This window comes from Daphnia magna, linkage group LG8 (genome assembly GCF_020631705.1).
Source record: "Daphnia magna isolate NIES linkage group LG8, ASM2063170v1.1, whole genome shotgun sequence".
In the NCBI taxonomy this organism is placed as follows: Eukaryota; Metazoa; Arthropoda; class Branchiopoda; order Diplostraca; family Daphniidae; genus Daphnia; species Daphnia magna.
The window spans coordinates 2,455,047-2,482,147 of NC_059189.1; the positions used below are offsets into that span (position 1 = coordinate 2,455,047).

Sequence of the window (27,101 nt, forward strand, 5' to 3'; positions counted from 1 at the left end):
GTCGTTTTTGGCCGATTTTGACAAAAGTGGGAAGGCTATACCCTTCCCACTTTTTCATTTTTGGCCAAATTTCAAATTTTGCTTAAAATACATGAATTTCGATTCAGAATTGAATGAAAATCACGAAAATCAGGTTTATTTTTCTATTGGTTTTATAGTATTTGATTTAAACGTTAAAAAGCCTAAATTAAGTTGTTGCGCTAACAGCACTGTTTTCGTTAATTTCTGAAACGGCTGGTATAATGAGAAAACCAATCACTAAATCGAAATCAGCGTTCAATTTCGATTATGCCGTATGATTTTTGGATAATTTCAAGAGATGTCGTTTTTGGCCGATTTTGACAAAAGTGGGAAGGCTATACCCTTCCCACTTTTCCATTTTTGGCCAAATTTCAAATTTTGCTTAAAATACATGATTTCGATTCAGAATTGAATGAAAATCACGAAAATCAGGTTTATTTTTCTATTGGTTTTATAGTATTTGATTTAAACGTTAAAAAGCCTAAATTAAGTTGTTGCGCTAACAGCACTGTTTTCGTTAATTTCTGAAACGGCTGGTATAATGAGAAAACCAATCACTAAATCGAAATCAGCGTTCAATTTCGATTATGCCGTATGATTTTTGGATAATTTCAAGAGATGTCGTTTTTGGCCGATTTTGACAAAAGTGGGAAGGCTATACCCTTCCCACTTTTCCATTTTTGGCCAAATTTCAAATTTTGCTTAAAATACATGATTTCGATTCAGAATTGAATAAAAATCACGAAAATCAGGTTTATTTTTCTATTGGTTTTATAGTTTTTGATTTAAACGTTAAAAAGCCTAAATTAAGTTGTTGCGCTAACAGCACTGTTTTCGTTAATTTTTGAAACGGCTGGTATAATGAGAAAACCAATCACTAAATCGAAATCAGCGTTTAATTTCGATTATGCGGTGTGATTTTTGGATAATTTCAAGAGATGTCGTTTTTGGCCGATTTTGACAAAAGTGGGAAGGCTATACCCTTCCCACTTTTCCATTTTTGGCCAAATTTCAAATTTTGCTTAAAATACATGATTTCGATTCAGAATTGAATAAAAATCACGAAAATCAGGTTTATTTTTCTATTGGTTTTATAGTTTTTGATTTAAACGTTAAAAAGCCTAAATTAAGTTGTTGCGCTAACAGCACTGTTTTCGTTAATTTCTGAAACGGCTGGTATAATGAGAAAACCAATCACTAAATCGAAATCAGCGTTTAATTTCGATTATGCGGTATGATTTTTGGATAATTTCAAGAGATGTCGTTTTTGGCCGATTTTGACAAAAGTGGGAAGGCTATACCCTTCCCACTTTTTCCATTTTTGGCCAAATTTCAAATTTTGCTTAAAATACATGAATTCGATTCAGAATTGAATGAAAATCACGAAAATCAGGTTTATTTTTCTATTGGTTTTATAGTATTTGGATTTAAACGTTAAAAAGCCTAAATTAAGTTGTTGCGCTAACAGCACTGTTTTCGTTAATTTTTGAAACGGCTGGTATAATGAGAAAACCAATCACTAAATCGAAATCAGCGTTTAATTTCGATTATGCGGTGTGATTTTTGGATAATTTCAAGAGATGTCGTTTTTGGCCGATTTTGACAAAAGTGGGAAGGCTATAACCCTTCCCACTTTTCCATTTTTGGCCAAATTTCAAATTTTGCTTAAAATACATGATTTCGATTCAGAATTGAATAAAAATCACGAAAATCAGGTTTATTTTTCTATTGGTTTTATAGTTTTTGATTTAAACGTTAAAAAGCCTAAATTAAGTTGTTGCGCTAACAGCACTGTTTTCGTTAATTTCTGAAACGGCTGGTATAATGAGAAAACCAATCACACTAAATCGAAATCAGCGTTCAATTTCGATTATGCGGTATGATTTTTGGATAATTTCAAGAGATGTCGTTTTATGGCCGATTTTGACAAAAGTGGGAAGGCTATACCCTTCCCACTTTTCCATTTTTGGCCAAATTTCAAATTTTGCTTAAAATACATGATTTCGATTCAGAATTGAATAAAAATCACGAAAATCAGGTTTATTTTTCTATTGGTTTTATAGTTTTTGATTTAAACGTTAAAAAGCCTAAATTAAGTTGTTGCGCTAACAGCACTGTTTTCGTTAATTTTTGAAACGGCTGGTATAATGAGAAAACCAATCACTAAATCGAAATCAGCGTTTAATTTCGATTATGCGGTGTGATTTTTGGATAATTTCAAGAGATGTCGTTTTTGGCCGATTTTGACAAAAGTGGGAAGGCTATACCCTTCCCACTTTTTCCATTTTTGGCCAAATTTCAAATTTTGCTTAAAATACATGATTTCGATTCAGAATTGAATAAAAATCACGAAAATCAGGTTTATTTTTCTATTGGTTTTATAGTTTTTGATTTAAACGTTAAAAAGCCTAAATTAAGTTGTTGCGCTAACAGCACTGTTTTCGTTAATTTCTGAAACGGCTGGTATAATGAGAAAACCAATCACTAAATCGAAATCAGCGTTCAATTTCGATTATGCCGTATGATTTTTGGATAATTTCAAGAGATGTCGTTTTTGGCCGATTTTGACAAAAGTGGGAAGGCTATACCCTTCCCACTTTTCCATTTTTGGCCAAATTTCAAATTTTGCTTAAAATACATGATTTCGATTCAGAATTGAATGAAAATCACGAAAATCAGGTTTATTTTTCTATTGGTTTTATAGTATTTGATTTAAACGTTAAAAAGCCTAAATTAAGTTGTTGCGCTAACAGCACTGTTTTCGTTAATTTCTGAAACGGCTGGTATAATGAGAAAACCAATCACTAAATCGAAATCAGCGTTCAATTTCGATTATGCCGTATGATTTTTGGATAATTTCAAGAGATGTCGTTTTTGGCCGATTTTGACAAAAGTGGGAAGGCTATACCCTTCCCACTTTTCCATTTTTGGCAAAATTTCAAATTTTGCTTAAAATACATGATTTCGATTCAGAATTGAATGAAAATCACGAAAATCAGGTTTATTTTTCTATTGGTTTTATAGTATTTGATTTAAACGTTAAAAAGCCTAAATTAAGTTGTTGCGCTAACAGCACTGTTTTCGTTAATTTTTGAAACGGCTGGTATAATGAGAAAACCAATCACTAAATCGAAATCAGCGTTTAATTTCGATTATGCGGTGTGATTTTTGGATAATTTCAAGAGATGTCGTTTTTGGCCGATTTTGACAAAAGTGGGAAGGCTATACCCTTCCCACTTTTTCATTTTTGGCCAAATTTCAAATTTTGCTTAAAATACATGATTTCGATTCAGAATTGAATGAAAATCACGAAAATCAGGTTTATTTTTCTATTGGTTTTATAGTTTTTGATTTAAACGTTAAAAAGCCTAAATTAAGTTGTTGCGCTAACAGCACTGTTTTCGTTAATTTTTGAAACGGCTGGTATAATGAGAAAACCAATCACTAAATCGAAATCAGCGTTTAATTTCGATTATGCGGTGTGATTTTTGGATAATTTCAAGAGATGTCGTTTTTGGCCGATTTTGACAAAAGTGGGAAGGCTATACCCTTCCCACTTTTCCATTTTTGGCCAAAATTTCAAATTTTGCTTAAAATACATGATTTCGATTCAGAATTGAATAAAAATCACGAAAATCAGGTTTATTTTTCTATTGGTTTTATAGTTTTTGATTTAAACGTTAAAAAGCCTAAATTAAGTTGTTGCGCTAACAGCACTGTTTTCGTTAATTTTTGAAACGGCTGGTATAATGAGAAAACCAATCACTAAATCGAAATCAGCGTTTAATTTCGATTATGCGGTGTGATTTTTGGATAATTTCAAGAGATGTCGTTTTTGGCCGATTTTGACAAAAGTGGGAAGGCTATACCCTTCCCACTTTTCCATTTTTGGCCAAATTTCAAATTTTGCTTAAAATACATGATTTCGATTCAGAATTGAATGAAAATCACGAAAATCAGGTTTATTTTTCTATTGGTTTTATAGTTTTTGATTTAAACGTTAAAAAGCCTAAATTAAGTTGTTGCGCTAACAGCACTGTTTTCGTTAATTTCTGAAACGGCTGGTATAATGAGAAAACCAATCACTAAATCGAAATCAGCGTTTAATTTCGATTATGCCGTATGATTTTTGGATAATTTCAAGAGATGTCGTTTTTGGCCGATTTTGACAAAAGTGGGAAGGCTATACCCTTCCCACTTTTCCATTTTTGGCACAAATTTCAAATTTTGCTTAAAATACATGATTTCGATTCAGAATTGAATGAAAATCACGAAAATCAGGTTTATTTTTCTATTGGTTTTATAGTTTTTGATTTAAACGTTAAAAAGCCTAAATTAAGTTGTTGCGCTAACAGCACTGTTTTCGTTAATTTCTGAAACGGCTGGTATAATGAGAAAACCAATCACTAAATCGAAATCAGCGTTTAATTTCGATTATGCGGTATGATTTTTGGATAATTTCAAGAGATGTCGTTTTTGGCCGATTTTGACAAAAGTGGGAAGGCTATACCCTTCCCACTTTTTCCATTTTTGGCCAAATTTCAAATTTTGCTTAAAATACATGATTTCGATTCAGAATTGAATAAAAATCACGAAAATCAGGTTTATTTTTCTATTGGTTTTATAGTTTTTGATTTAAACGTTAAAAAGCCTAAATTAAGTTGTTGCGCTAACAGCACTGTTTTCGTTAATTTTTGAAACGGCTGGTATAATGAGAAAACCAATCACTAAATCGAAATCAGCGTTTAATTTCGATTATGTGGTGTGATTTTTGGATAATTTCAAGAGATGTCGTTTTTGGCCGATTTTGACAAAAGTGGGAAGGCTATAACCCTTCCCACTTTTCCATTTTTGGCCAAATTTCAAATTTTGCTTAAAATACATGAATTCGATTCAGAATTGAATAAAAATCACGAAAATCAGGTTTATTTTTCTATTGGTTTTATAGTTTTGATTTAAACGTTAAAAAGCCTAAATTAAGTTGTTGCGCTAACAGCACTGTTTTCGTTAATTTTTGAAACGGCTGGTATAATGAGAAAACCAATCACTAAATCGAAATCAGCGTTTAATTTCGATTATGCGGTGTGATTTTTGGATAATTTCAAGAGATGTCGTTTTTGGCCGATTTTGACAAAAGTGGGAAGGCTATACCCTTCCCACTTTTCCATTTTTGGCCAAATTTCAAATTTTGCTTAAAATACATGATTTCGATTCAGAATTGAATGAAAATCACGAAAATCAGGTTTATTTTTCTATTGGTTTTATAGTTTTTGATTTAAACGTTAAAAAGCCTAAATTAAGTTGTTGCGCTAACAGCACTGTTTTCGTTAATTTTTGAAACGGCTGGTATAATGAGAAAACCAATCACTAAATCGAAATCAGCGTTTAATTTCGATTATGCGGTGTGATTTTTGGATAATTTCAAGAGATGTCGTTTTTGGCCGATTTTGACAAAAGTGGGAAGGCTATAACCCTTCCCACTTTTCCATTTTTGGCAAAATTTCAAATTTTGCTTAAAATACATGATTTCAATTCAGAATTGAATAAAAATCACGAAAATCAGGTTTATTTTTCTATTGGTTTTATAGTTTTTGATTTAAACGTTAAAAAGCCTAAATTAAGTTGTTGCGCTAACAGCACTGTTTTCGTTAATTTCTGAAACGGCTGGTATAATGAGAAAACCAATCACAAAATCGAAATCAGCGTTCAATTTCGATTATGCTGTATGATTTTTGGATAATTTCAAGAGATGTCGTTTTTGGCCGATTTTGACAAAAGTGGGAAGGCTATACCCTTCCCACTTTTCCATTTTTGGCCAAATTTCAAATTTTGCTTAAAATACATGATTTCGATTCAGAATTGAATGAAAATCACGAAAATCAGGTTTATTTTTCTATTGGTTTTATAGTTTTTGATTTAAACGTTAAAAAGCCTAAATTAAGTTGTTGCGCTAACAGCACTGTTTTCGTTAATTTTTGAAACGGCTGGTATAATGAGAAAACCAATCACTAAATCGAAATCAGCGTTTAATTTCGATTATGCGGTGTGATTTTTGGATAATTTCAAGAGATGTCGTTTTTGGCCGATTTTGACAAAAGTGGGAAGGCTATACCCTTCCCACTTTTTCATTTTTGGCCAAATTTCAAATTTTGCTTAAAATACATGATTTCGATTCAGAATTGAATAAAAATCACGAAAATCAGGTTTATTTTTCTATTGGTTTTATAGTTTTTGATTTAAACGTTAAAAAGCCTAAATTAAGTTGTTGCGCTAACAGCACTGTTTTCGTTAATTTCTGAAACGGCTGGTATAATGAGAAAACCAATCACTAAATCGAAATCAGCGTTTAATTTCGATTATGCCGTATGATTTTTGGATAATTTCAAGAGATGTCGTTTTTGGCCGATTTTGACAAAAGTGGGAAGGCTATACCCTTCCCACTTTTCCATTTTTGGCCAAATTTCAAATTTTGCTTAAAATACATGATTTCGATTCAGAATTGAATGAAAATCACGAAAATCAGGTTTATTTTTCTATTGGTTTTATAGTTTTTGATTTAAACGTTAAAAAGCCTAAATTAAGTTGTTGCGCTAACAGCACTGTTTTCGTTAATTTCTGAAACGGCTGGTATAATGAGAAAACCAATCACTAAATCGAAATCAGCGTTTAATTTCGATTATGCGGTATGATTTTTGGATAATTTCAAGAGATGTCGTTTTTGGCCGATTTTGACAAAAGTGGGAAGGCTATACCCTTCCCACTTTTCCATTTTTGGCCAAATTTCAAATTTTGCTTAAAATACATGATTTCGATTCAGAATTGAATAAAAATCACGAAAATCAGGTTTATTTTTCTATTGGTTTTATAGTTTTTGATTTAAACGTTAAAAAGCCTAAATTAAGTTGTTGCGCTAACAGCACTGTTTTCGTTAATTTTTGAAACGGCTGGTATAATGAGAAAACCAATCACTAAATCGAAATCAGCGTTTAATTTCGATTATGCGGTGTGATTTTTGGATAATTTCAAGAGATGTCGTTTTTGGCCGATTTTGACAAAAGTGGGAAGGCTATACCCTTCCCACTTTTCCATTTTTGGCAAAATTTCAAATTTTGCTTAAAATACATGATTTCGATTCAGAATTGAATAAAAATCACGAAAATCAGGTTTATTTTTCTATTGGTTTTATAGTTTTTGATTTAAACGTTAAAAAGCCTAAATTAAGTTGTTGCGCTAACAGCACTGTTTTCGTTAATTTTTGAAACGGCTGGTATAATGAGAAAACCAATCACTAAATCGAAATCAGCGTTTAATTTCGATTATGCGGTGTGATTTTTGGATAATTTCAAGAGATGTCGTTTTTGGCCGATTTTGACAAAAGTGGGAAGGCTATACCCTTCCCACTTTTCCATTTTTGGCCAAATTTCAAATTTTGCTTAAAATACATGATTTCGATTCAGAATTGAATGAAAATCACGAAAATCAGGTTTATTTTTCTATTGGTTTTATAGTTTTTGATTTAAACGTTAAAAAGCCTAAATTAAGTTGTTGCGCTAACAGCACTGTTTTCGTTAATTTCTGAAACGGCTGGTATAATGAGAAAACCAATCACTAAATCGAAATCAGCGTTCAATTTCGATTATGCCGTATGATTTTTGGATAATTTCAAGAGATGTCGTTTTTGGCCGATTTTGACAAAAGTGGGAAGGCTATACCCTTCCCACTTTTCCATTTTTGGCAAAATTTCAAATTTTGCTTAAAATACATGATTTCAATTCAGAATTGAATAAAAATCACGAAAATCAGGTTTATTTTTCTATTGGTTTTATAGTTTTTTATTTAAACGTTAAAAAGCCTAAATTAAGTTGTTGCGCTAACAGCACTGTTTTCGTTAATTTCTGAAACGGCTGGTATAATGAGAAAACCAATCACTAAATCGAAATCAGCGTTTAATTTCGATTATGCGGTATGATTTTTGGATAATTTCAAGAGATGTCGTTTTTGGCCGATTTTGACAAAAGTGGGAAGGCTATACCCTTCCCACTTTTTCCATTTTTGGCCAAATTTCAAATTTTGCTTAAAATACATGATTTCGATTCAGAATTGAATGAAAATCACGAAAATCAGGTTTATTTTTCTATTGGTTTTATAGTTTTTGATTTAAACGTTAAAAAGCCTAAATTAAGTTGTTGCGCTAACAGCACTGTTTTCGTTAATTTTTGAAACGGCTGGTATAATGAGAAAACCAATCACTAAATCGAAATCAGCGTTTAATTTCGATTATGCGGTGTGATTTTTGGATAATTTCAAGAGATGTCGTTTTTGGCCGATTTTGACAAAAGTGGGAAGGCTATAACCCTTCCCACTTTTCCATTTTTGGCCAAATTTCAAATTTTGCTTAAAATACATGATTTCGATTCAGAATTGAATGAAAATCACGAAAATCAGGTTTATTTTTCTATTGGTTTTATAGTATTTGATTTAAACGTTAAAAAGCCTAAATTAAGTTGTTGCGCTAACAGCACTGTTTTCGTTAATTTTTGAAACGGCTGGTATAATGAGAAAACCAATCACTAAATCGAAATCAGCGTTTAATTTCGATTATGCGGTGTGATTTTTGGATAATTTCAAGAGATGTCGTTTTTGGCCGATTTTGACAAAAGTGGGAAGGCTATACCCTTCCCACTTTTCCATTTTTGGCCAAATTTCAAATTTTGCTTAAAATACATGATTTCGATTCAGAATTGAATGAAAATCACGAAAATCAGGTTTATTTTTCTATTGGTTTTATAGTTTTTGATTTAAACGTTAAAAAGCCTAAATTAAGTTGTTGCGCTAACAGCACTGTTTTCGTTAATTTTTGAAACGGCTGGTATAATGAGAAAACCAATCACTAAATCGAAATCAGCGTTTAATTTCGATTATGCGGTGTGATTTTTGGATAATTTCAAGAGATGTCGTTTTTGGCCGATTTTGACAAAAGTGGGAAGGCTATAACCCTTCCCACTTTTCCATTTTTGGCCAAATTTCAAATTTTGCTTAAAATACATGATTTCGATTCAGAATTGAATGAAAATCACGAAAATCAGGTTTATTTTTCTATTGGTTTTATAGTTTTTGATTTAAACGTTAAAAAGCCTAAATTAAGTTGTTGCGCTAACAGCACTGTTTTCGTTAATTTCTGAAACGGCTGGTATAATGAGAAAACCAATCACTAAATCGAAATCAGCGTTTAATTTCGATTATGCGGTATGATTTTTGGATAATTTCAAGAGATGTCGTTTTTGGCCGATTTTGACAAAAGTGGGAAGGCTATACCCTTCCCACTTTTCCATTTTTGGCCAAATTTCAAATTTTGCTTAAAATACATGATTTCGATTCAGAATTGAATAAAAATCACGAAAATCAGGTTTATTTTTCTATTGGTTTTATAGTTTTTGATTTAAACGTTAAAAAGCCTAAATTAAGTTGTTGCGCTAACAGCACTGTTTTCGTTAATTTTTGAAACGGCTGGTATAATGAGAAAACCAATCACTAAATCGAAATCAGCGTTTAATTTCGATTATGCGGTGTGATTTTTGGATAATTTCAAGAGATGTCGTTTTTGGCCGATTTTGACAAAAGTGGGAAGGCTATACCCTTCCCACTTTTCCATTTTTGGCCAAATTTCAAATTTTGCTTAAAATACATGATTTCGATTCAGAATTGAATAAAAATCACGAAAATCAGGTTTATTTTTCTATTGGTTTTATAGTTTTTGATTTAAACGTTAAAAAGCCTAAATTAAGTTGTTGCGCTAACAGCACTGTTTTCGTTAATTTCTGAAACGGCTGGTATAATGAGAAAACCAATCACTAAATCGAAATCAGCGTTTAATTTCGATTATGCGGTATGATTTTTGGATAATTTCAAGAGATGTCGTTTTTGGCCGATTTTGACAAAAGTGGGAAGGCTATACCCTTCCCACTTTTCCATTTTTGGCCAAATTTCAAATTTTGCTTAAAATACATGATTTCGATTCAGAATTGAATGAAAATCACGAAAATCAGGTTTATTTTTCTATTGGTTTTATAGTATTTGATTTAAACGTTAAAAAGCCTAAATTAAGTTGTTGCGCTAACAGCACTGTTTTCGTTAATTTCTGAAACGGCTGGTATAATGAGAAAACCAATCACTAAATCGAAATCAGCGTTTAATTTCGATTATGCGGTATGATTTTTGGATAATTTCAAGAGATTTCGTTTTTGGCCGATTTTGACAAACGTGGGAAGGCTATACCCTTCCCACTTTTCCATTTTTGGCCAAATTTCAAATTTTGCTTAAAATACATGATTTCGATTCAGAATTGAATGAAAATCACGAAAATCAGGTTTATTTTTCTATTGGTTTTATAGTATTTGATTTAAACGTTAAAAAGCCTAAATTAAGTTGTTGCGCTAACAGCACTGTTTTCGTTAATTTTTGAAACGGCTGGTATAATGAGAAAACCAATCACTAAATCGAAATCAGCGTTTAATTTCGATTATGCGGTGTGATTTTTGGATAATTTCAAGAGATGTCGTTTTTGGCCGATTTTGACAAAAGTGGGAAGGCTATACCCTTCCCACTTTTTCATTTTTGGCCAAATTTCAAATTTTGCTTAAAATACATGATTTCGATTCAGAATTGAATGAAAATCACGAAAATCAGGTTTATTTTTCTATTGGTTTTATAGTTTTTGATTTAAACGTTAAAAAGCCTAAATTAAGTTGTTGCGCTAACAGCACTGTTTTCGTTAATTTTTGAAACGGCTGGTATAATGAGAAAACCAATCACTAAATCGAAATCAGCGTTTAATTTCGATTATGCGGTGTGATTTTTGGATAATTTCAAGAGATGTCGTTTTTGGCCGATTTTGACAAAAGTGGGAAGGCTATACCCTTCCCACTTTTCCATTTTTGGCCAAATTTCAAATTTTGCTTAAAATACATGATTTCGATTCAGAATTGAATAAAAATCACGAAAATCAGGTTTATTTTTCTATTGGTTTTATAGTTTTTGATTTAAACGTTAAAAAGCCTAAATTAAGTTGTTGCGCTAACAGCACTGTTTTCGTTAATTTTTGAAACGGCTGGTATAATGAGAAAACCAATCACTAAATCGAAATCAGCGTTTAATTTCGATTATGCGGTGTGATTTTTGGATAATTTCAAGAGATGTCGTTTTTGGCCGATTTTGACAAAAGTGGGAAGGCTATACCCTTCCCAATTTTTCCATTTTTGGCCAAATTTCAAATTTTGGCTTAAAATACATGATTTCGATTCAGAATTGAATGAAAATCACGAAAATCAGGTTTATTTTTCTATTGGTTTTATAGTTTTTGATTTAAACGTTAAAAAGCCTAAATTAAGTTGTTGCGCTAACAGCACTGTTTTCGTTAATTTTTGAAACGGCTGGTATAATGAGAAAACCAATCACTAAATCGAAATCAGCGTTTAATTTCGATTATGCGGTGTGATTTTTGGATAATTTCAAGAGATGTCGTTTTTGGCCGATTTTGACAAAAGTGGGAAGGCTATACCCTTCCCACTTTTCCATTTTTGGCCAAATTTCAAATTTTGCTTAAAATACATGATTTCGATTCAGAATTGAATGAAAATCACGAAAATCAGGTTTATTTTTCTATTGGTTTTATAGTTTTTGATTTAAACGTTAAAAAGCCTAAATTAAGTTGTTGCGCTAACAGCACTGTTTTCGTTAATTTCTGAAACGGCTGGTATAATGAGAAAACCAATCACTAAATCGAAATCAGCGTTTAATTTCGATTATGCCGGTGTGATTTTTGGATAATTTCAAGAGATGTCGTTTTTGGCCGATTTTGACAAAAGTGGGAAGGCTATACCCTTCCCACTTTTCCATTTTTGGCCAAATTTCAGAATTTTGCTTAAAATACATGATTTCGATTCAGAATTGAATGAAAATCACGAAAATCAGGTTTATTTTTCTATTGGTTTTATAGTTTTTGATTTAAACGTTAAAAAGCCTAAATTAAGTTGTTGCGCTAACAGCACTGTTTTCGTTAATTTCTGAAACGGCTGGTATAATGAGAAAACCAATCACTAAATCGAAATCAGCGTTTAATTTCGATTATGCGGTGTGATTTTTGGATAATTTCAAGAGATGTCGTTTTTGGCCGATTTTGACAAAAGTGGGAAGGCTATACCCTTCCCACTTTTCCATTTTTGGCCAAATTTCAAATTTTGCTTAAAATACATGATTTCGATTCAGAATTGAATAAAAATCACGAAAATCAGGTTTATTTTTCTATTGGTTTTATAGTTTTTGATTTAAACGTTAAAAAGCCTAAATTAAGTTGTTGCGCTAACAGCACTGTTTTCGTTAATTTTTGAAACGGCTGGTATAATGAGAAAACCAATCACTAAATCGAAATCAGCGTTTAATTTCGATTATGCGGTGTGATTTTTGGATAATTTCAAGAGATGTCGTTTTTGGCCGATTTTGACAAAAGTGGGAAGGCTATACCCTTCCCACTTTTTCCATTTTTGGCCAAATTTCAAATTTTGCTTAAAATACATGATTTCGATTCAGAATTGAATAAAAATCACGAAAATCAGGTTTATTTTTCTATTGGTTTTATAGTTTTTGATTTAAACGTTAAAAAGCCTAAATTAAGTTGTTGCGCTAACAGCACTGTTTTCGTTAATTTTTGAAACGGCTGGTATAATGAGAAAACCAATCACTAAATCGAAATCAGCGTTTAATTTCGATTATGCGGTGTGATTTTTGGATAATTTCAAGAGATGTCGTTTTTGGCCGATTTTGACAAAAGTGGGAAGGCTATACCCTTCCCACTTTTCCATTTTTGGCAAAATTTCAAATTTTGCTTAAAATACATGATTTCGATTCAGAATTGAATGAAAATCACGAAAATCAGGTTTATTTTTCTATTGGTTTTATAGTTTTTGATTTAAACGTTAAAAAGCCTAAATTAAGTTGTTGCGCTAACAGCACTGTTTTCGTTAATTTTTGAAACGGCTGGTATAATGAGAAAACCAATCACTAAATCGAAATCAGCGTTTAATTTCGATTATGCGGTGTGATTTTTGGATAATTTCAAGAGATGTCGTTTTTGGCCGATTTTGACAAAAGTGGGAAGGCTATACCCTTCCCACTTTTCCATTTTTGGCCAAATTTCAAATTTTGCTTAAAATACATGATTTCGATTCAGAATTGAATAAAAATCACGAAAATCAGGTTTATTTTTCTATTGGTTTTATAGTTTTTGATTTAAACGTTAAAAAGCCTAAATTAAGTTGTTGCGCTAACAGCACTGTTTTCGTTAATTTTTGAAACGGCTGGTATAATGAGAAAACCAATCACTAAATCGAAATCAGCGTTTAATTTCGATTATGCGGTGTGATTTTTGGATAATTTCAAGAGATGTCGTTTTTGGCCGATTTTGACAAAAGTGGGAAGGCTATACCCTTCCCACTTTTCCATTTTTGGCCAAATTTCAAATTTTGCTTAAAATACATGATTTCGATTCAGAATTGAATGAAAATCACGAAAATCAGGTTTATTTTTCTATTGGTTTTATAGTTTTTGATTTAAACGTTAAAAAGCCTAAATTAAGTTGTTGCGCTAACAGCACTGTTTTCGTTAATTTTTGAAACGGCTGGTATAATGAGAAAACCAATCACTAAATCGAAATCAGCGTTTAATTTCGATTATGCGGTGTGATTTTTGGATAATTTCAAGAGATGTCGTTTTTGGCCGATTTTGACAAAAGTGGGAAGGCTATACCCCTTCCCACTTTTCCATTTTTGGCCAAATTTCAAATTTTGCTTAAAATACATGATTTCGATTCAGAATTGAATGAAAATCACGAAAATCAGGTTTATTTTTCTATTGGTTTTATAGTTTTTGATTTAAACGTTAAAAAGCCTAAATTAAGTTGTTGCGCTAACAGCACTGTTTTCGTTAATTTTTGAAACGGCTGGTATAATGAGAAAACCAATCACTAAATCGAAATCAGCGTTTAATTTCGATTATGCGGTGTGATTTTTGGATAATTTCAAGAGATGTCGTTTTTGGCCGATTTTGACAAAAGTGGGAAGGCTATACCCTTCCCACTTTTCCATTTTTGGCCAAATTTCAAATTTTGCTTAAAATACATGATTTCGATTCAGAATTGAATGAAAATCACGAAAATCAGGTTTATTTTTCTATTGGTTTTATAGTTTTTGATTTAAACGTTAAAAAGCCTAAATTAAGTTGTTGCGCTAACAGCACTGTTTTCGTTAATTTTTGAAACGGCTGGTATAATGAGAAAACCAATCACTAAATCGAAATCAGCGTTTAATTTCGATTATGCGGTGTGATTTTTGGATAATTTCAAGAGATGTCGTTTTTGGCCGATTTTGACAAAAGTGGGAAGGCTATACCCTTCCCACTTTTTCATTTTTGGCCAAATTTCAAATTTTGCTTAAAATACATGATTTCGATTCAGAATTGAATAAAAATCACGAAAATCAGGTTTATTTTTCTATTGGTTTTATAGTTTTTGATTTAAACGTTAAAAAGCCTAAATTAAGTTGTTGCGCTAACAGCACTGTTTTCGTTAATTTTTGAAACGGCTGGTATAATGAGAAAACCAATCACTAAATCGAAATCAGCGTTTAATTTCGATTATGCGGTGTGATTTTTGGATAATTTCAAGAGATGTCGTTTTTGGCCGATTTTGACAAAAGTGGGAAGGCTATACCCTTCCCACTTTTCCATTTTTGGCCAAATTTCAAATTTTGCTTAAAATACATGATTTCGATTCAGAATTGAATGAAAATCACGAAAATCATGTTTATTTTTCTATTGGTTTTATAGTTTTTGATTTAAACGTTAAAAAGCCTAAATTAAGTTGTTGCGCTAACAGCACTGTTTTCGTAAATTTCTGAAACGGCTGGTATAATGAGAAAACCAATTATTAAATCGAAATCAGCGTTTAATTTCGATTATGCGGTGTGATTTTTGGATAATTTCAAGAGATGTGACCACCAGGTGGCAAGGGAATGAAAGATTATGTCCGTCCTAGGGGACTGCCGAGGCCGAGTGCCGACGGCCAGATCCCGACTGTAAATTTAAAAAAAAACTCCGAAAATAAAACGACTTCTACATTTTATTTTGATATATTCCTATACACTTAATATTCATATATTTTTAAAATTTCAAGTCTATTTATTGTTATATTTTTACAGTATATTAATCGATTTTGTAATTTTCAATCATGACTTCCTGCCATTTTCGTCTGCGTTAGCCTTTATTTTGAAAGTGATTTGTGATTTTTTCGTTCTATCTTTAGAATCTTTGAAACGGAAGATTTGGTGTTTGTTATTAAAGCTCTTTCATTTTAGCTTTTTTGCGATGCTCTTGATTAAAAAGCTTGGAAGTCCCCTCGTGAAGACTACCAATCTGTGTTTGAAATGGAATGTGGTGTGTTCTACGAATAATTTGGTTAGAAGTTTCCATCCATCGATAAAAAATGAATCTGTCATTAGCGATGAAGCCAAAAAGGCCTTCCGCAATTTTCGGGACATCCAGCAAGCACCAACCCCAGCATTAGCATATGGAATTGCAGGACTTATTCCCTTCACTGTGATTCCAGTTTACATGTTATCTTCAGGGGTATACATCCCAGAGATGGCCTTTACTTCAATGGCATATAGTGCTGTTATCTTGTCTTTCATCGGTGGTGTGCGATGGGGATCAGCTGTTTCAAATCCAGAGGTTAGCACATAAAAAAAAAACAACAACAATGTGTCTGAGTTAACCCAATAATTTGGTGTCCAGATAATGAGTCCCAACTGGAAGAATTTCACAATATCTATCACCCCTTCAGTTATTGCCTGGATGTCACTGCTTGTTAGCAATCCCATTGGCAGCATACTGTCAATTACTGGATTTTCTTTTTTCCTTTTACAGGATATAACATCAAGCCAATTACCTTCTTGGTACAAATCTCTGAGAATTTTGCTTAGCACAGTTGCAATTTGTGCTTTGCTTACCACTTTGATTTGTCGGTATGCTCTGCCTCTGGAGTCCAAAAATAGTGGTCCAGTGTCAACCACCCGAAACTGAGGCTACAATGTAACAAAGCACAGAATTATATGCCTATATTGCAACAGAAGAGCAGTAGAAAAATATATAAATCGTTGTCATACGATTTGGATCGTTTGGATCATAGTTTTAATTTTTGCTTTCCTCCCTCTAGAGTCTAAACCTCGTCAAGTTGAACTTCGTAGTGGGTGCGCTCCTTGGCCTTTGCATTGATAATTGAGTTTCAATGGGAAGAAAGGGGGAGGGGGGGTGAGGTCGAGGGGGAAGAAATAATTTTCAAACCTTATTGAATTACTTCGTAAAGCCAAAAGGAATCGACGAAACCTGAAGCCAAGCAATTTCGGTACTGTGCTCTAATAAGGATCCAGCTGTCAACATGCGTCCGGTTTTCAACATCCTTGGCCGTTGATGTTTATTTCTCTTCGTCAGAACACAGAAGCGATCGTAGGTTGAAAGCGGTAAACTGTTTGTAAAATGGTGGCTAAGGCGAACGTTGGTTTTATCGTTTCTTTTCGGAACTTGAGTAACGTTACAACTGGACCAAAATCCGCGTTGTTTTATGGAATTTGGGGAGTTTTACCTTTTATTACTATTCCGATTTATATGGGAATAACTGGTAAAAATATCCCACAACTCATTTATGCTGATTTGACATATGGTGGTGGCATTGTGTCTTTCCTAGGGGCTGTCAGATGGGGACTAGCAATTCCAAATTCTAAGGTAAGATTTGTGATACTTCACTTTCATTTACATTTAAATTGTACATCAGTTTAAACTTGAACCAGGAAAAAACTCTCAAACCAAGTTTTCAGACCCTTGGTTGGGCTATAACTCCAGTTAGCGTTGCTTGGCTGGCTCTACTCACTTCTTCAACTATTGGAAGTCTTATGATAATTGGAACATTTCTTGCTTGTATTTTCCAAGATGCATATTCAGTTGAATATCCTGCATGGTACAAATCTTTCAGAATTATTTTCAGCTCATTTGCTGTCCTATCTCTGGGAGCTAATTTATTAATGTATCACTCAGTCATGAACTAGTTTCTTACCACAAGGTTGTTTGTGTTGATATAACCTGTAATTCAAAAATTAATACCTACCCATTTTAATTTCAACGCATGATAACTAATTTGCAAACTGAACTTTCAATTGCAAAATGGTTTTCTGTCAAATAACTCATACACAGAAATAAATAGTCATAACCAGACCTTTGGTTAAGCTCAACTGTTTGTTTCTTTAGACAAAACCAGTAATGACTCCTAATAATTTATACAGACTAGAGAACGGACAGCTATGACATCACGGAAAACTCGTTATCATTTGACAAATACTGTAGTGCAATAAAACGTTTGGGATAAATTTGATCTCGATTAATCGGAATTTGTTCGATTATTACCTATAAACCAATAGCATGGTTCAGATTGCACGAAAACTTAACTTTGAAATTAGATGTTACCTTGTCGAAAACGAGTCATTGACGCCAGCATTCGAATCATATAAGATGCAGGTATAGTTATCGTGTCCCTTGTCTCTTCCAACATACGCGCGTTACGTGTCACCAACTGATAACAAACAAAATAAAATCACTGAGATATGCTGTTAAGGTAGGGGTACGAGAAGAAATCAAACCTCTTCAATATTTATGTTATTTTCTGGACCAGACGACGGAGCCCACAGTTTGATATCGTAGTCAATACCAGATGTGGCTAACATGGGTTCGTGTGGATGGGGGCGAACTCGGTTAACGACACGGGTATCAGCTTGCAGAACTGAGACAATTGCACCGGTTTGGCGATTCCAGATGAAAACATGGCCACAGTCGGATCCCGACATTACATGGCACCTCCCCCAAAACGAAGCTTCATTGATGGCGGTTCTTTTTTTTAACGAATAAAACCTCGATATTACATCGGAATTGATAGAATTGACAAAAAAATACACAATCTACCGAGAATTTCTATGTCCAACATATTTCATCTTCGCAATGGCTTGGTACAGCATTTCACTATTCGGTGAGGTCTCCTCTACCTCCCTAGCCTCCATTATCTCATCACAACCAGCAAGTTCCCTAAAATAATTTTTAAATTATTTACGCAATAGATGGGGTAAACTAGCAATTATAATAAATAGGTACCTTGGAAGAGAAAAACCACTAGAACTTTGTTCAGAATCTTGACGGTTTCGAAAATGAGGAAACGTTTCACTTCTATCATCCGAAAAATTAATAGAACTGTCTTCAGCGCTGCTTTCCATGTTTTCTAGTTGATTCTCTGGAAGATTCTCAGATCTACCAAGAGACTCGTACGTGACAAAATCGATTTCGTCTCTGCTATTCGTTTCATCGCGAACACTGGAAGTGTTGCGAGGAGTATTAGTTTCTGCAACCAGAAAAGAAGGCCCCTCTATTGGATTTTCAAAGGGGCTTGGGGGAGAAGTGACACTTGGAGAATTGAGGCTTGTCATGGATCTCAAAACATCTGCCATACGTTGCATAAACCCTTCGTGAACAGTGGGACGGGCCTGTCCTATATCTGGGGGGCAAAATATCATTAGTTACACAGACGTTTGGTTATTACATAAATATGGTTTACCAGGAGCAGTTCTGCTCATACCAGCAGAAGGACCAGTGTCAGACCAATCACCACGCAAACGAACACGTTTAAAACTGTGGCTCTGACGTGCCCGTAGGCGAGAGGGAGACTTGGTGTCAGGATTTCCGCTAAATTGTTCGTCTAATTCGGATTTTGGAATACTTAAAGGTAGATACGAGGCAGGGTCCTAGAGAAATATTTCAAATATAGAAAACGTCGACATAAAGTTACTGGGTTGGGATTCAGCTAGAAACCTTGACGTCAAAAAGGTAAACACCTTCGCCCGAGAAGCTCGCGAGAACTTGATCGCCTTCTGGGCTGAACTGGACGGAAGTAGTTCGATATGCATTGCTCGCGAATGAGGACACTTTCATGCTAGACACGATCGATTGTGTTGGCGAAATTAATGAACCAGCGCTTAGTTTCCGACGATCCATTACGTAAACTTGGCTATCGGATGTTCCAATTACAAATTCGTGTGGTAGGATGGGATTAATGGCGGCTGACGACAATGGCGATTGACAGACGAACAGTATGTTCTGGAAGGGGATTTAGAGAAAGCTATAAATTCATCAAGTCAAATACAATAAGCATAAGAAAACATCGTACCTCCTTGCAAAGTGCAGTCGTGCAATTTCTCGTTGCCCTTAAATCAAACCACCTAGCTGTTCCATCTTCTCCAACACTTAAGAAAGTGTTTGGTTCACTTTCCACGGTAACAACTTCATAGACTGGGCCATGATGGCACTTGAATGTACCTTGCAGGTTGCTGTTTCCATTTTCTAGATCTAGAATCAGAACATCATTAAAATTGATTTGTCATATGTCAAACTTAATGCACTTGAAAGAGAAATAAAAATACTACCAGAAACCATAATGACACCATCACCCGAACAGGAAACTGCTTGTCTATCTCCGGACTGGGGTAAAAACTTCGCACTCATTATGTTAGTTTTGTGTAGACTCTTGACTTCATTTATCACCTGTCATGAAAAAATGTTGAAAACAGATTTGTATACAAATGCTTGACTTATTAACCTGTAGGATACTTACATGACCATCAATCCATCGAGTCACAGCTAGTTTTCTGTCATCTGAACCTGAAAGAATTAAATCCCCTGACAGATTCCATTGGATAGTATTGACACATCCTGATCAAAGCAAGAAAAAATCAAGCAAAATAATTGCTTTTCAAATTGTGAAGCTTCTTTACCAGCGTGTACTGCAAGAGTTTTGAACTTCGACAAATGGCGAATAGTCCATTGGCTATCTGTAAGCAGAACCGAAAGGTATACGATAATAAAAAGGTACCTTGAAATTGTTGTTCATGGACGATTTACGTATCATTCACATACCTGTGACTGCTCTGTGGAGATCAAAACGTGTATCCAGATTAAACTGGGCACTCAATATCGACCTAAACATGGTCGCACTCTAACACAAATTTAAGAATACATAACGGTATAACAAGCGAGATGTGACTCGACGTTTGGTTGATATCAGCTGGTAAATTCAGACGGCCTTAGCAGACGAAAAATACAATTTTATTATTTGTTTTTTCTAACATGTTGGCTGTGGCCCCAAAGCAAACTAATTCACGCCATTACATGCAAAAAGAAAAAAACAAAAACAAATAAAACTCTGAACAATTGTCCAGGGATTTGAAAACTCGCTTTTGTTTGTTGTTGGTAGAGTTTATGAAAGACTGAGATCAAACATCCTTTTCATATACTGCTACAGCCTCTTAAGTATCTTTCTCGCTATGAAGGAATAACACAATTGAAAATCAGCGAAGAATAAAGTGTATTGCAACAAAAACACAATAATGACCCGCCTAAAAATAAACCAATATATGGAGACTAGCACCTATTTACAGCAGTCAGCAGGTCTGCAAGTTTGTTCGTGGTCTGATACATTTATTTATAAACAGATAAGCTCAAAATAAGGCACCATAACAGGTAACCTATAATGTGTGATAGACTTATTCAGTTTGTATTCAATGCAAATATCAAGATTAGAAGGGAAAAGAAAACGAAGTTATCAAACTTACAGATTTGACCAAATATTTCGAAAGGAAGAAAAGTTATTTTTTTCAGTTTCTCTTCCCACTGAAACGTCTCCAACAGATAAAAACGAAAAATTTTTTTTTTCTAAAGATTTACAAATAGCACAAAGGGTACATAACGGGTAACAATCACATGGGTCAACTAAGTTGCAAAAAATAGATCCAAATCAAATTAAGACTAAAGAAAATAGAACAATGCCTATCTAAACATTTTTCTTTGTATGTTGACATGCATCAATTTTGAATGTTGTCATCATACAGATCTTGCGATGCTTTTTGCCTACCAGCACCAATTGGTCAAAGAGGAAGCGCCTGATGGTGTAAAATCATTGTAAAAATAGAAACGCATTGGACCTGCAAAAACGTGATAGCCCTGTCCAACCATGTCAGGAGCGGCTAATTGTTTTTGAATGATCATATCCGCCCGTTGACCCCAAAACGATCGCTCAGTCACGAAACAGAGTTGCTTGTTACGCAGAGTCAGACTATTGCCTTTACGGCCGGACACGCTACGGATGGAGTGCTGCGATCCTTCTTCCAAGTCGGAAATGGTGACGTCAAACACCACTGATACTGTTTCTGTTGGCTGATGTGAACGGCTACCGCTCCGGCTGCGGAAAGGCGACATATTATCCAAATTGTATGAGCTGAGGCTGCATACGGTAGGACTGGAGATAAGCAAATTATCTAATGCTCGAACGATTTGTTGAGTAGAAGGAGGCGATCCTGGTCGTGAAACTGGTTGCGATCCGCAGCAACTGTCGAGGACTGGCGGACTGTTATCTTGTTGTTTTTGAGACATAGGCAATTCTTCTAAAATAAATTGAAGTTCGCGTTCCGCTCGACTATCCAACGAATCCTGTCGACTGATGCAGCCGGAAGCGGCGCTCACGTCTTGTGACCTTATTTCCACTGATCCGGAATTCGGTGTACGCAGTGGCGATGGAAAGTCGCGAACAACATCTGGACCATCAGTGACATCATCGTTTTCTTCCGTCATTCCACGACAAGTTCTTTTGCCCGTTAGGTTATACGAAGATTGTCCGTCAGCGGTGGACAAAATCCCGCGAAACCAAAGTTCCTGCTCGTCGAAACAAATGTGAGCGTAGCCTTCGATTAATTCCGGCTTGGCAGGTACGGGTTTCTCCATTGCCAGTTGTTCTTTGTAAGAGCCATAACTTCCAAAGCTCTGGCTGCGTCTTCTTCGGCTGTAAATTAAAGACATTTTCGTCGTCCACCTGTCGACAATAAAACGCAGAAAAAAATGCTATTAAATATCCGACAAGGTTGTCCATTAGTTTTTTTTTTTATTTTTTCATTTCCCATGGAATTACATTTTCCGCTAATCGACAAAAATAGATAGCAAGGAAAAAGGAACGATAGACGTCTGGAATTTCAACTGTGAAAACATAGCCTTGAGCTGGGAAGAAAAGTGGACTCTACGCAAACATTGTGTAACCCAATGATAGACAAAAATCACCCAAAAAATTGTCAATGGCTTCATTTCTTTTCTTAATCTCCATATTTTATTAAAAGGCTTAAAAGAAGCGAAGGCCAAGCGATCTTGACTTAAGAATTAAAATTATCTTTTATCTAACATCACAGCGTCTTACCCAATATGGCAACAAGGTCACACGCACAAACACGTCTACTACCTACTTTTTCGTTTACTCTATTTTTAAAGCAAGTTTCCTTGCTTATAAAAAAAATATTAAAACGAACAAAAAGCCACTTTTGAAAACTGCCTTAATTGTTTACACACAAATATGCCAACAAGGAATTTGTATATCGTTCTAGGACTGCCAGTTCACGTCTGACCATGTCATGCTGTTTGCACGCGGGACACAGCGTCGCCATTCGTCCGCTATTGGCTAAATCGTCAATTGACACGCCCCCGTGATCAGGCCGTCTTCGTCCTTGAAGCTGTACTCTCAAGGAAGTAATTTGGCACAGGCTAGTATCCTCTCATCGTTCAAACGTTTTTCAAGGTCTGGTTGGAGCGTTCGGTTTTAACTCGTTCCACGAAGTGATGTCCTGCCTATACACTATACAGATTCTAATCCTAGTGCAGCCGAACTAGGGAGTGAACGGGAAAAACAACAAACAACTGAACATCGCAATAACCTCGTTGTGTTCGCCAAAAATTTCGCCATTTACACGATGAGTGGCATGGCAACAATGCGTAAATTTATGCAACTGGCGCCGACGAGCCAGACATAACAATATATAGTCATGAAAAGAGAGAGAGAAACCAAGCAAGCGTGTACAGCTTCACGTATACGATTTCACAATGGTACGCAACATCGAGGAAATCATTAAAAACTGCTTTGTTAACAACAGCACAACTACCCTATTTTATGACGACCACGAATATAAATAGAATGACTTATATCTAAAGTTTTAAAAGAAGGATTGCTGCTTTCGTACCTGAAATTAGTTGATGAACCAAATCTAGACTGAAATCACTCATCAAACACAAACAAACAGTCACGTTGTCCATTTTCTGACCATACCGAGGAAACTTTTAGGCGATCACGTTGCGGAGAGTGGCGCCACGTAGTGACTATTTGTACAACTCAATGCATAGTTTTCGAACAAAGCACTTTGTCTGGATAACAGTTCCACATCTGTGCACACATACGTGGTACGAAAAATAGAAATTTGGATTGTTATTTAGCTTTTAATGGTTTTTGGTACTGCCTAGAGGTTTTACTAGAGGCCCCAAAATGAGAGAAATAACAAAGTAGCGTACACTATACATTGTATACACGCAAAGAAAGAGAGGGGAGAGAAAAAGGAAGTCAATGATAATGGAGTATAATCACGATAATCGTTGGCCCTCTACGAGACCGGAGGAGGGGGCCACCACACAATCCAACATGAAAACTAGGTAAGCACAGTTCCTATCTATAGTGTAAGCGATTTCTCGTTGTGCGCAAATCAAAAATGAAATTAGAAAACAAAGAAGTTAGAGGAAGAACAAAATAAAAGTAGAAATAAGAAATTTCATACACAATGACAAAGATGGAAGTTTGATGGTAAGGGCTCATGAGAGACTCATTTTCTTTCTCAAATCTGTTACAATGTCATGAAATCAATACGGCAACATGTTCGAAACACCGTGGGCTGCGTACTCAACGAAATTACCTGATTGTGGCGCCGCACCATTCAACAAAGAGAAAGAAAAAAAAAAAAACAGTCTGATACTCTTACTACTTAGAGCTGTGAGCCATTTCTTTTCAGATTGCATTTCACAATAATCAGTTGACTTGCTTGATACGATCACAGAGTTGCCTGAACAACAAATTGTTTGACAACGCAAATGAAATTTCCAAGAAAATAACCGTTGGCGTTTCGGGATTTAGTGATAGAACAGGTGCCAACAAAAAAGTATGAAACCCTTTTATTATATTCGATCAATACAGCCATATTTGGCTGAAATGTTGCACGTTCATTTTTTAAGTGCACAAATGTTGTCACAAAGTTCAATATGGCGCACGTCGTGCCTCAACCCAACCCGTTTTTCTTTTCTTTTTCCTGTGAAGCTCGATAACTTTTTTCTCTCTCTCTTATGTGTTTTGCATTTATTCTTGTATTTATTTATTTGCATTCTTGTTTATGTATTTGCAGTGCGTTTTATACTTTGCACCAAGTTTTGCCTTCGTTTTTAGGAAATGCAATTTACAATGTATACCTAATCTATTATTACGAATGTTGGATCTAGAATAACGACTTTGGCGTGACTAGCAGCCGTGTCATCAGGTAACCCTCTGGTGGAGAAAGGTGGATACTATTTTTTCTTTCTTACATGGGAACTAGGTAAAGTAAATGGGAAAAAGGCGAGAGATTTTATTTTTTGGCGCCAATATAAAGAAACACCTTCGAAAAAGAAAGCCCTGGGGGCATTTGGAAATAATTTTTCAAAGTTTTGCTTTGGCGACGGTGGATACAGTTAGCCTGGAACAGTTTCAAATAAATTTACATCCAAAATTCAATAATGAGACAATTTAATAATTTTTTAATCCCCAAAGATAACGAAATGATCAAATTGCATAACGAATTAATCGGCTTACCATTCGAAATAAGATGGCCGACTCGTCGAGTTCGTTTGGGACAAGCACCTCTGGCTGCACAGGCAAGCTAAAACCGTTTTCTGCGCCGGTGGCACTAACGATGCAGCAAAACAAAATAAAAAGCCTAGTTTCGCGACTTAGTCTTTTTGTTTTGAGGAGACGATAATAAATCAAATGAAAATGCCTACAGCCATATGGGATGAAGCAATAATGATTTACCGAGCCCCCGCCAGTCCCTGGAAATGATCATTTACTACATCAGAGACTAGGTTTTTTTTCTTTTTTTTCTTCAAAGAAAGACATGATCACGCAATTTTGCCAATCCCCGTTCGTTGTTTTGTAGTAAACTACATGTTAATTTATCGATCGAAAGTAAAAGTTTGTTGGGAATTCGCGTGATCACGATTTATAATCCAGACAGGAAAATCCATACGATTTTCAGAAGCATATTAAGAAACTCGTACATTCAATCGACTTGCAATAAATACAAAATCCTTGAAACAAAGAAACATGTATACATCCTTTGTGAGTTTCTCTTCCACGACTTGTAGCCATGGAAAATTGATCGAAACTTTAGATGGCAACGTCTTCTGGCATCACGGCGTTCTCTCTTTCCGGGCAGCTCATCCGTACGGAAGTGCACGTAAACAAGGTTATTTTTTTCGTTGTTGTTGACGATTTCTTATTTCTTTTTTCAGCAAAGTCCATCGATTTCCGTCATTGAGGATGTTTTTTTTCCCCTTTTTCTTTTACTTCCGTCGTCAGCTGTTGAATAAGCCAAGCAGACGACACCCACACAAAATATTTTGTATTCTTTTGTCGTCTGCTTGCCAAGTTTCTTGGATCGATTCCAATGGACGCTAACCATTCGTAAAAAATATTCATCGTAACAATTCGTTTATTGAATTGAATCAAGTAATCAACACACACAGGCAACGTACCCATTTCAAAAAGTTCCTTGTTTCATGGTGGTGATACTGTATATGTAGAAAGAATTTTACATACATACACTGTGAACATACAAAACAACAATTTTTTTGTTTTCTGCAAAAGAAAGAAGAGACACACCAAGGCATTTGGAACGAGTGAAAATGAGAAGAAAAAAAAAAACAGCCCATGCACTCAGTTTTGTGTTTTTAGTCTAATGTAATAATTAAATGTGTTTCGTTCCATGTGTACAACACGATTTGCCTTTCTGGAGACTGGAAAAAAAAACTCGTGATTTTTTTCTTTCACCTCGAGAACAAAAGAGACAAAAAATCCAAATATGACATAATATGTATAGTAGTTTAGTATCATAGATATTAATTATATAGCATTCTTTTTGCAGTTTTTCTTTTGAATAATCAATAATACATGACAACAATTGTTATGTGCGCCATCTTCCAGGTTGAAAAAAAAAAAGTTCCAGTGAAGCCGAAGAAAAACCAAATATACTTTAAAGAGAGATCGAAAAAAGAATTTTTTTGTTTTTGTTTTTCTTTTCAAATCCAATATTATGTGTGTGGCCTTCAAGTTTCACCGAGCAAAAACCCATTTCCTCATTTGACGTCGACGCTGTTTACATTTTTGACATTATTTCTTTAAACCACGAATTAAAAAGGGGGATAATAGAGAAAAGAAAAAAAAACCTAAAAACATTATTGTATAACTTTGTACTTGGATTGGTTTCGAGTCGTGTGTCTCTCTCGGTCATGTTGCAAATTCTCCCTCAGGTAAGAGACAAAAAAGACCAATCTCCGGCAAGTCTCTCAATGCAATCTCCCTGAATTCATTAATGTTTTGAACCCGTAAACCCAGTAAGGATTAAAAAAAAAAAAAAGGTTTTGAGAATTCACGACATTTAAATTACCACCTAATTTTCTCCAAAATATTTTTTTTTAAGATCATTTTTTTTTAACTTCTTTTCCTTATTGGACCCTTCCAGCTTTTTCCTGTTCTGAAAGACTGTAATAAGAAATGAATCTTAAATACGTAGGACAGTCTGTGTTGTCAGGGTCTTTCCAATATTTTGTTTCGAATAATATTCTTAATTATATTTATATATATTGTTTTAGAGGAGTATACAAGCGAAATAATGTATAGAAAATAATAATATCGCGCCCGCAAACGTGTGTGTCTGTGTGAGGATTGGGGAACGATAAACGAAAAACACAACAAGGACCAAAAATTGTTGGGCGCTGATGCACAAAGAGATGAAAAACAGCGCGTGATTTCTTCTTTTTTTAAAACGAAAAGATGGGCA

The 27,101-nt window shown here is 34.7% G+C and overlaps 4 protein-coding genes and 1 long non-coding RNA gene across 8 annotated transcripts; 3 read left to right on the forward strand and 2 right to left on the reverse strand.

The window, feature by feature from the left end:
* The first annotated feature begins 15,300 nt into the window (after positions 1-15,300).
* Positions 15,301-16,245, forward strand: LOC116928551 (transmembrane protein 69). The gene is made up of 2 exons (XM_032935645.2): positions 15,301-15,798; positions 15,862-16,245. Exons 1-2 carry the CDS (start codon positions 15,436-15,438, stop codon positions 16,147-16,149), a joined length of 651 nt encoding a protein of 216 aa, XP_032791536.2. The 5' UTR covers positions 15,301-15,435; the 3' UTR covers positions 16,150-16,245.
* Positions 16,246-16,386: 141 nt separating this feature from the next.
* On the forward strand, positions 16,387-17,351 carry LOC116928552 (transmembrane protein 69). 2 transcript variants are annotated; one of them, XM_045177535.1, is made up of 3 exons: positions 16,387-16,744; positions 16,811-16,848; positions 16,914-17,351. In XM_045177535.1, the coding sequence occupies exons 1-3, from the start codon at positions 16,603-16,605 to the stop codon at positions 17,166-17,168; spliced, it is 435 nt and encodes a 144-aa protein (XP_045033470.1). In that variant the 5' UTR covers positions 16,387-16,602; the 3' UTR covers positions 17,169-17,351. The 2 variants fall into 2 exon arrangements, with proteins under 2 accessions (XP_045033470.1, XP_032791537.1); XM_032935646.2 differs by having other exon boundaries at positions 16,387-16,848.
* Positions 17,337-20,235, reverse strand: LOC116928547 (DDB1- and CUL4-associated factor 6). The gene is made up of 12 exons (XM_032935640.2): positions 20,074-20,235; positions 19,932-19,988; positions 19,772-19,869; positions 19,584-19,701; positions 19,328-19,506; positions 18,973-19,257; positions 18,719-18,905; positions 18,262-18,658; positions 18,076-18,195; positions 17,757-18,003; positions 17,584-17,689; positions 17,337-17,523 (listed from the first exon to the last, which is right to left on the reverse strand). Exons 1-12 carry the CDS (start codon positions 20,141-20,143, stop codon positions 17,498-17,500), a joined length of 1,890 nt encoding a protein of 629 aa, XP_032791531.2. The 5' UTR covers positions 20,144-20,235; the 3' UTR covers positions 17,337-17,497.
* Positions 20,236-20,504: 269 nt separating this feature from the next.
* Positions 20,505-23,352, reverse strand: LOC116928549. 3 transcript variants are annotated; one of them, XM_032935644.2, is made up of 2 exons: positions 23,211-23,352; positions 20,505-22,021 (listed from the first exon to the last, which is right to left on the reverse strand). In XM_032935644.2, the coding sequence occupies exon 2, from the start codon at positions 22,006-22,008 to the stop codon at positions 21,064-21,066; it is 945 nt and encodes a 314-aa protein (XP_032791535.2). In that variant the 5' UTR covers positions 22,009-22,021; positions 23,211-23,352; the 3' UTR covers positions 20,505-21,063. The 3 variants fall into 3 exon arrangements, with proteins under 3 accessions (XP_032791535.2, XP_032791533.2, XP_032791534.2); XM_032935642.2 differs by lacking the exon at positions 23,211-23,352 and adding an exon at positions 22,602-22,759; XM_032935643.2 differs by lacking the exon at positions 23,211-23,352 and adding an exon at positions 22,397-22,595.
* A 795-nt stretch (positions 23,353-24,147) lies between these two features.
* On the forward strand, positions 24,148-27,053 carry LOC116928553. Its single transcript, XR_004397302.2, has 2 exons — positions 24,148-25,485; positions 25,555-27,053. It is a non-coding gene; the product is annotated as an uncharacterized LOC116928553 (long non-coding RNA).
* The last annotated feature ends 48 nt before the right edge of the window (positions 27,054-27,101 follow it).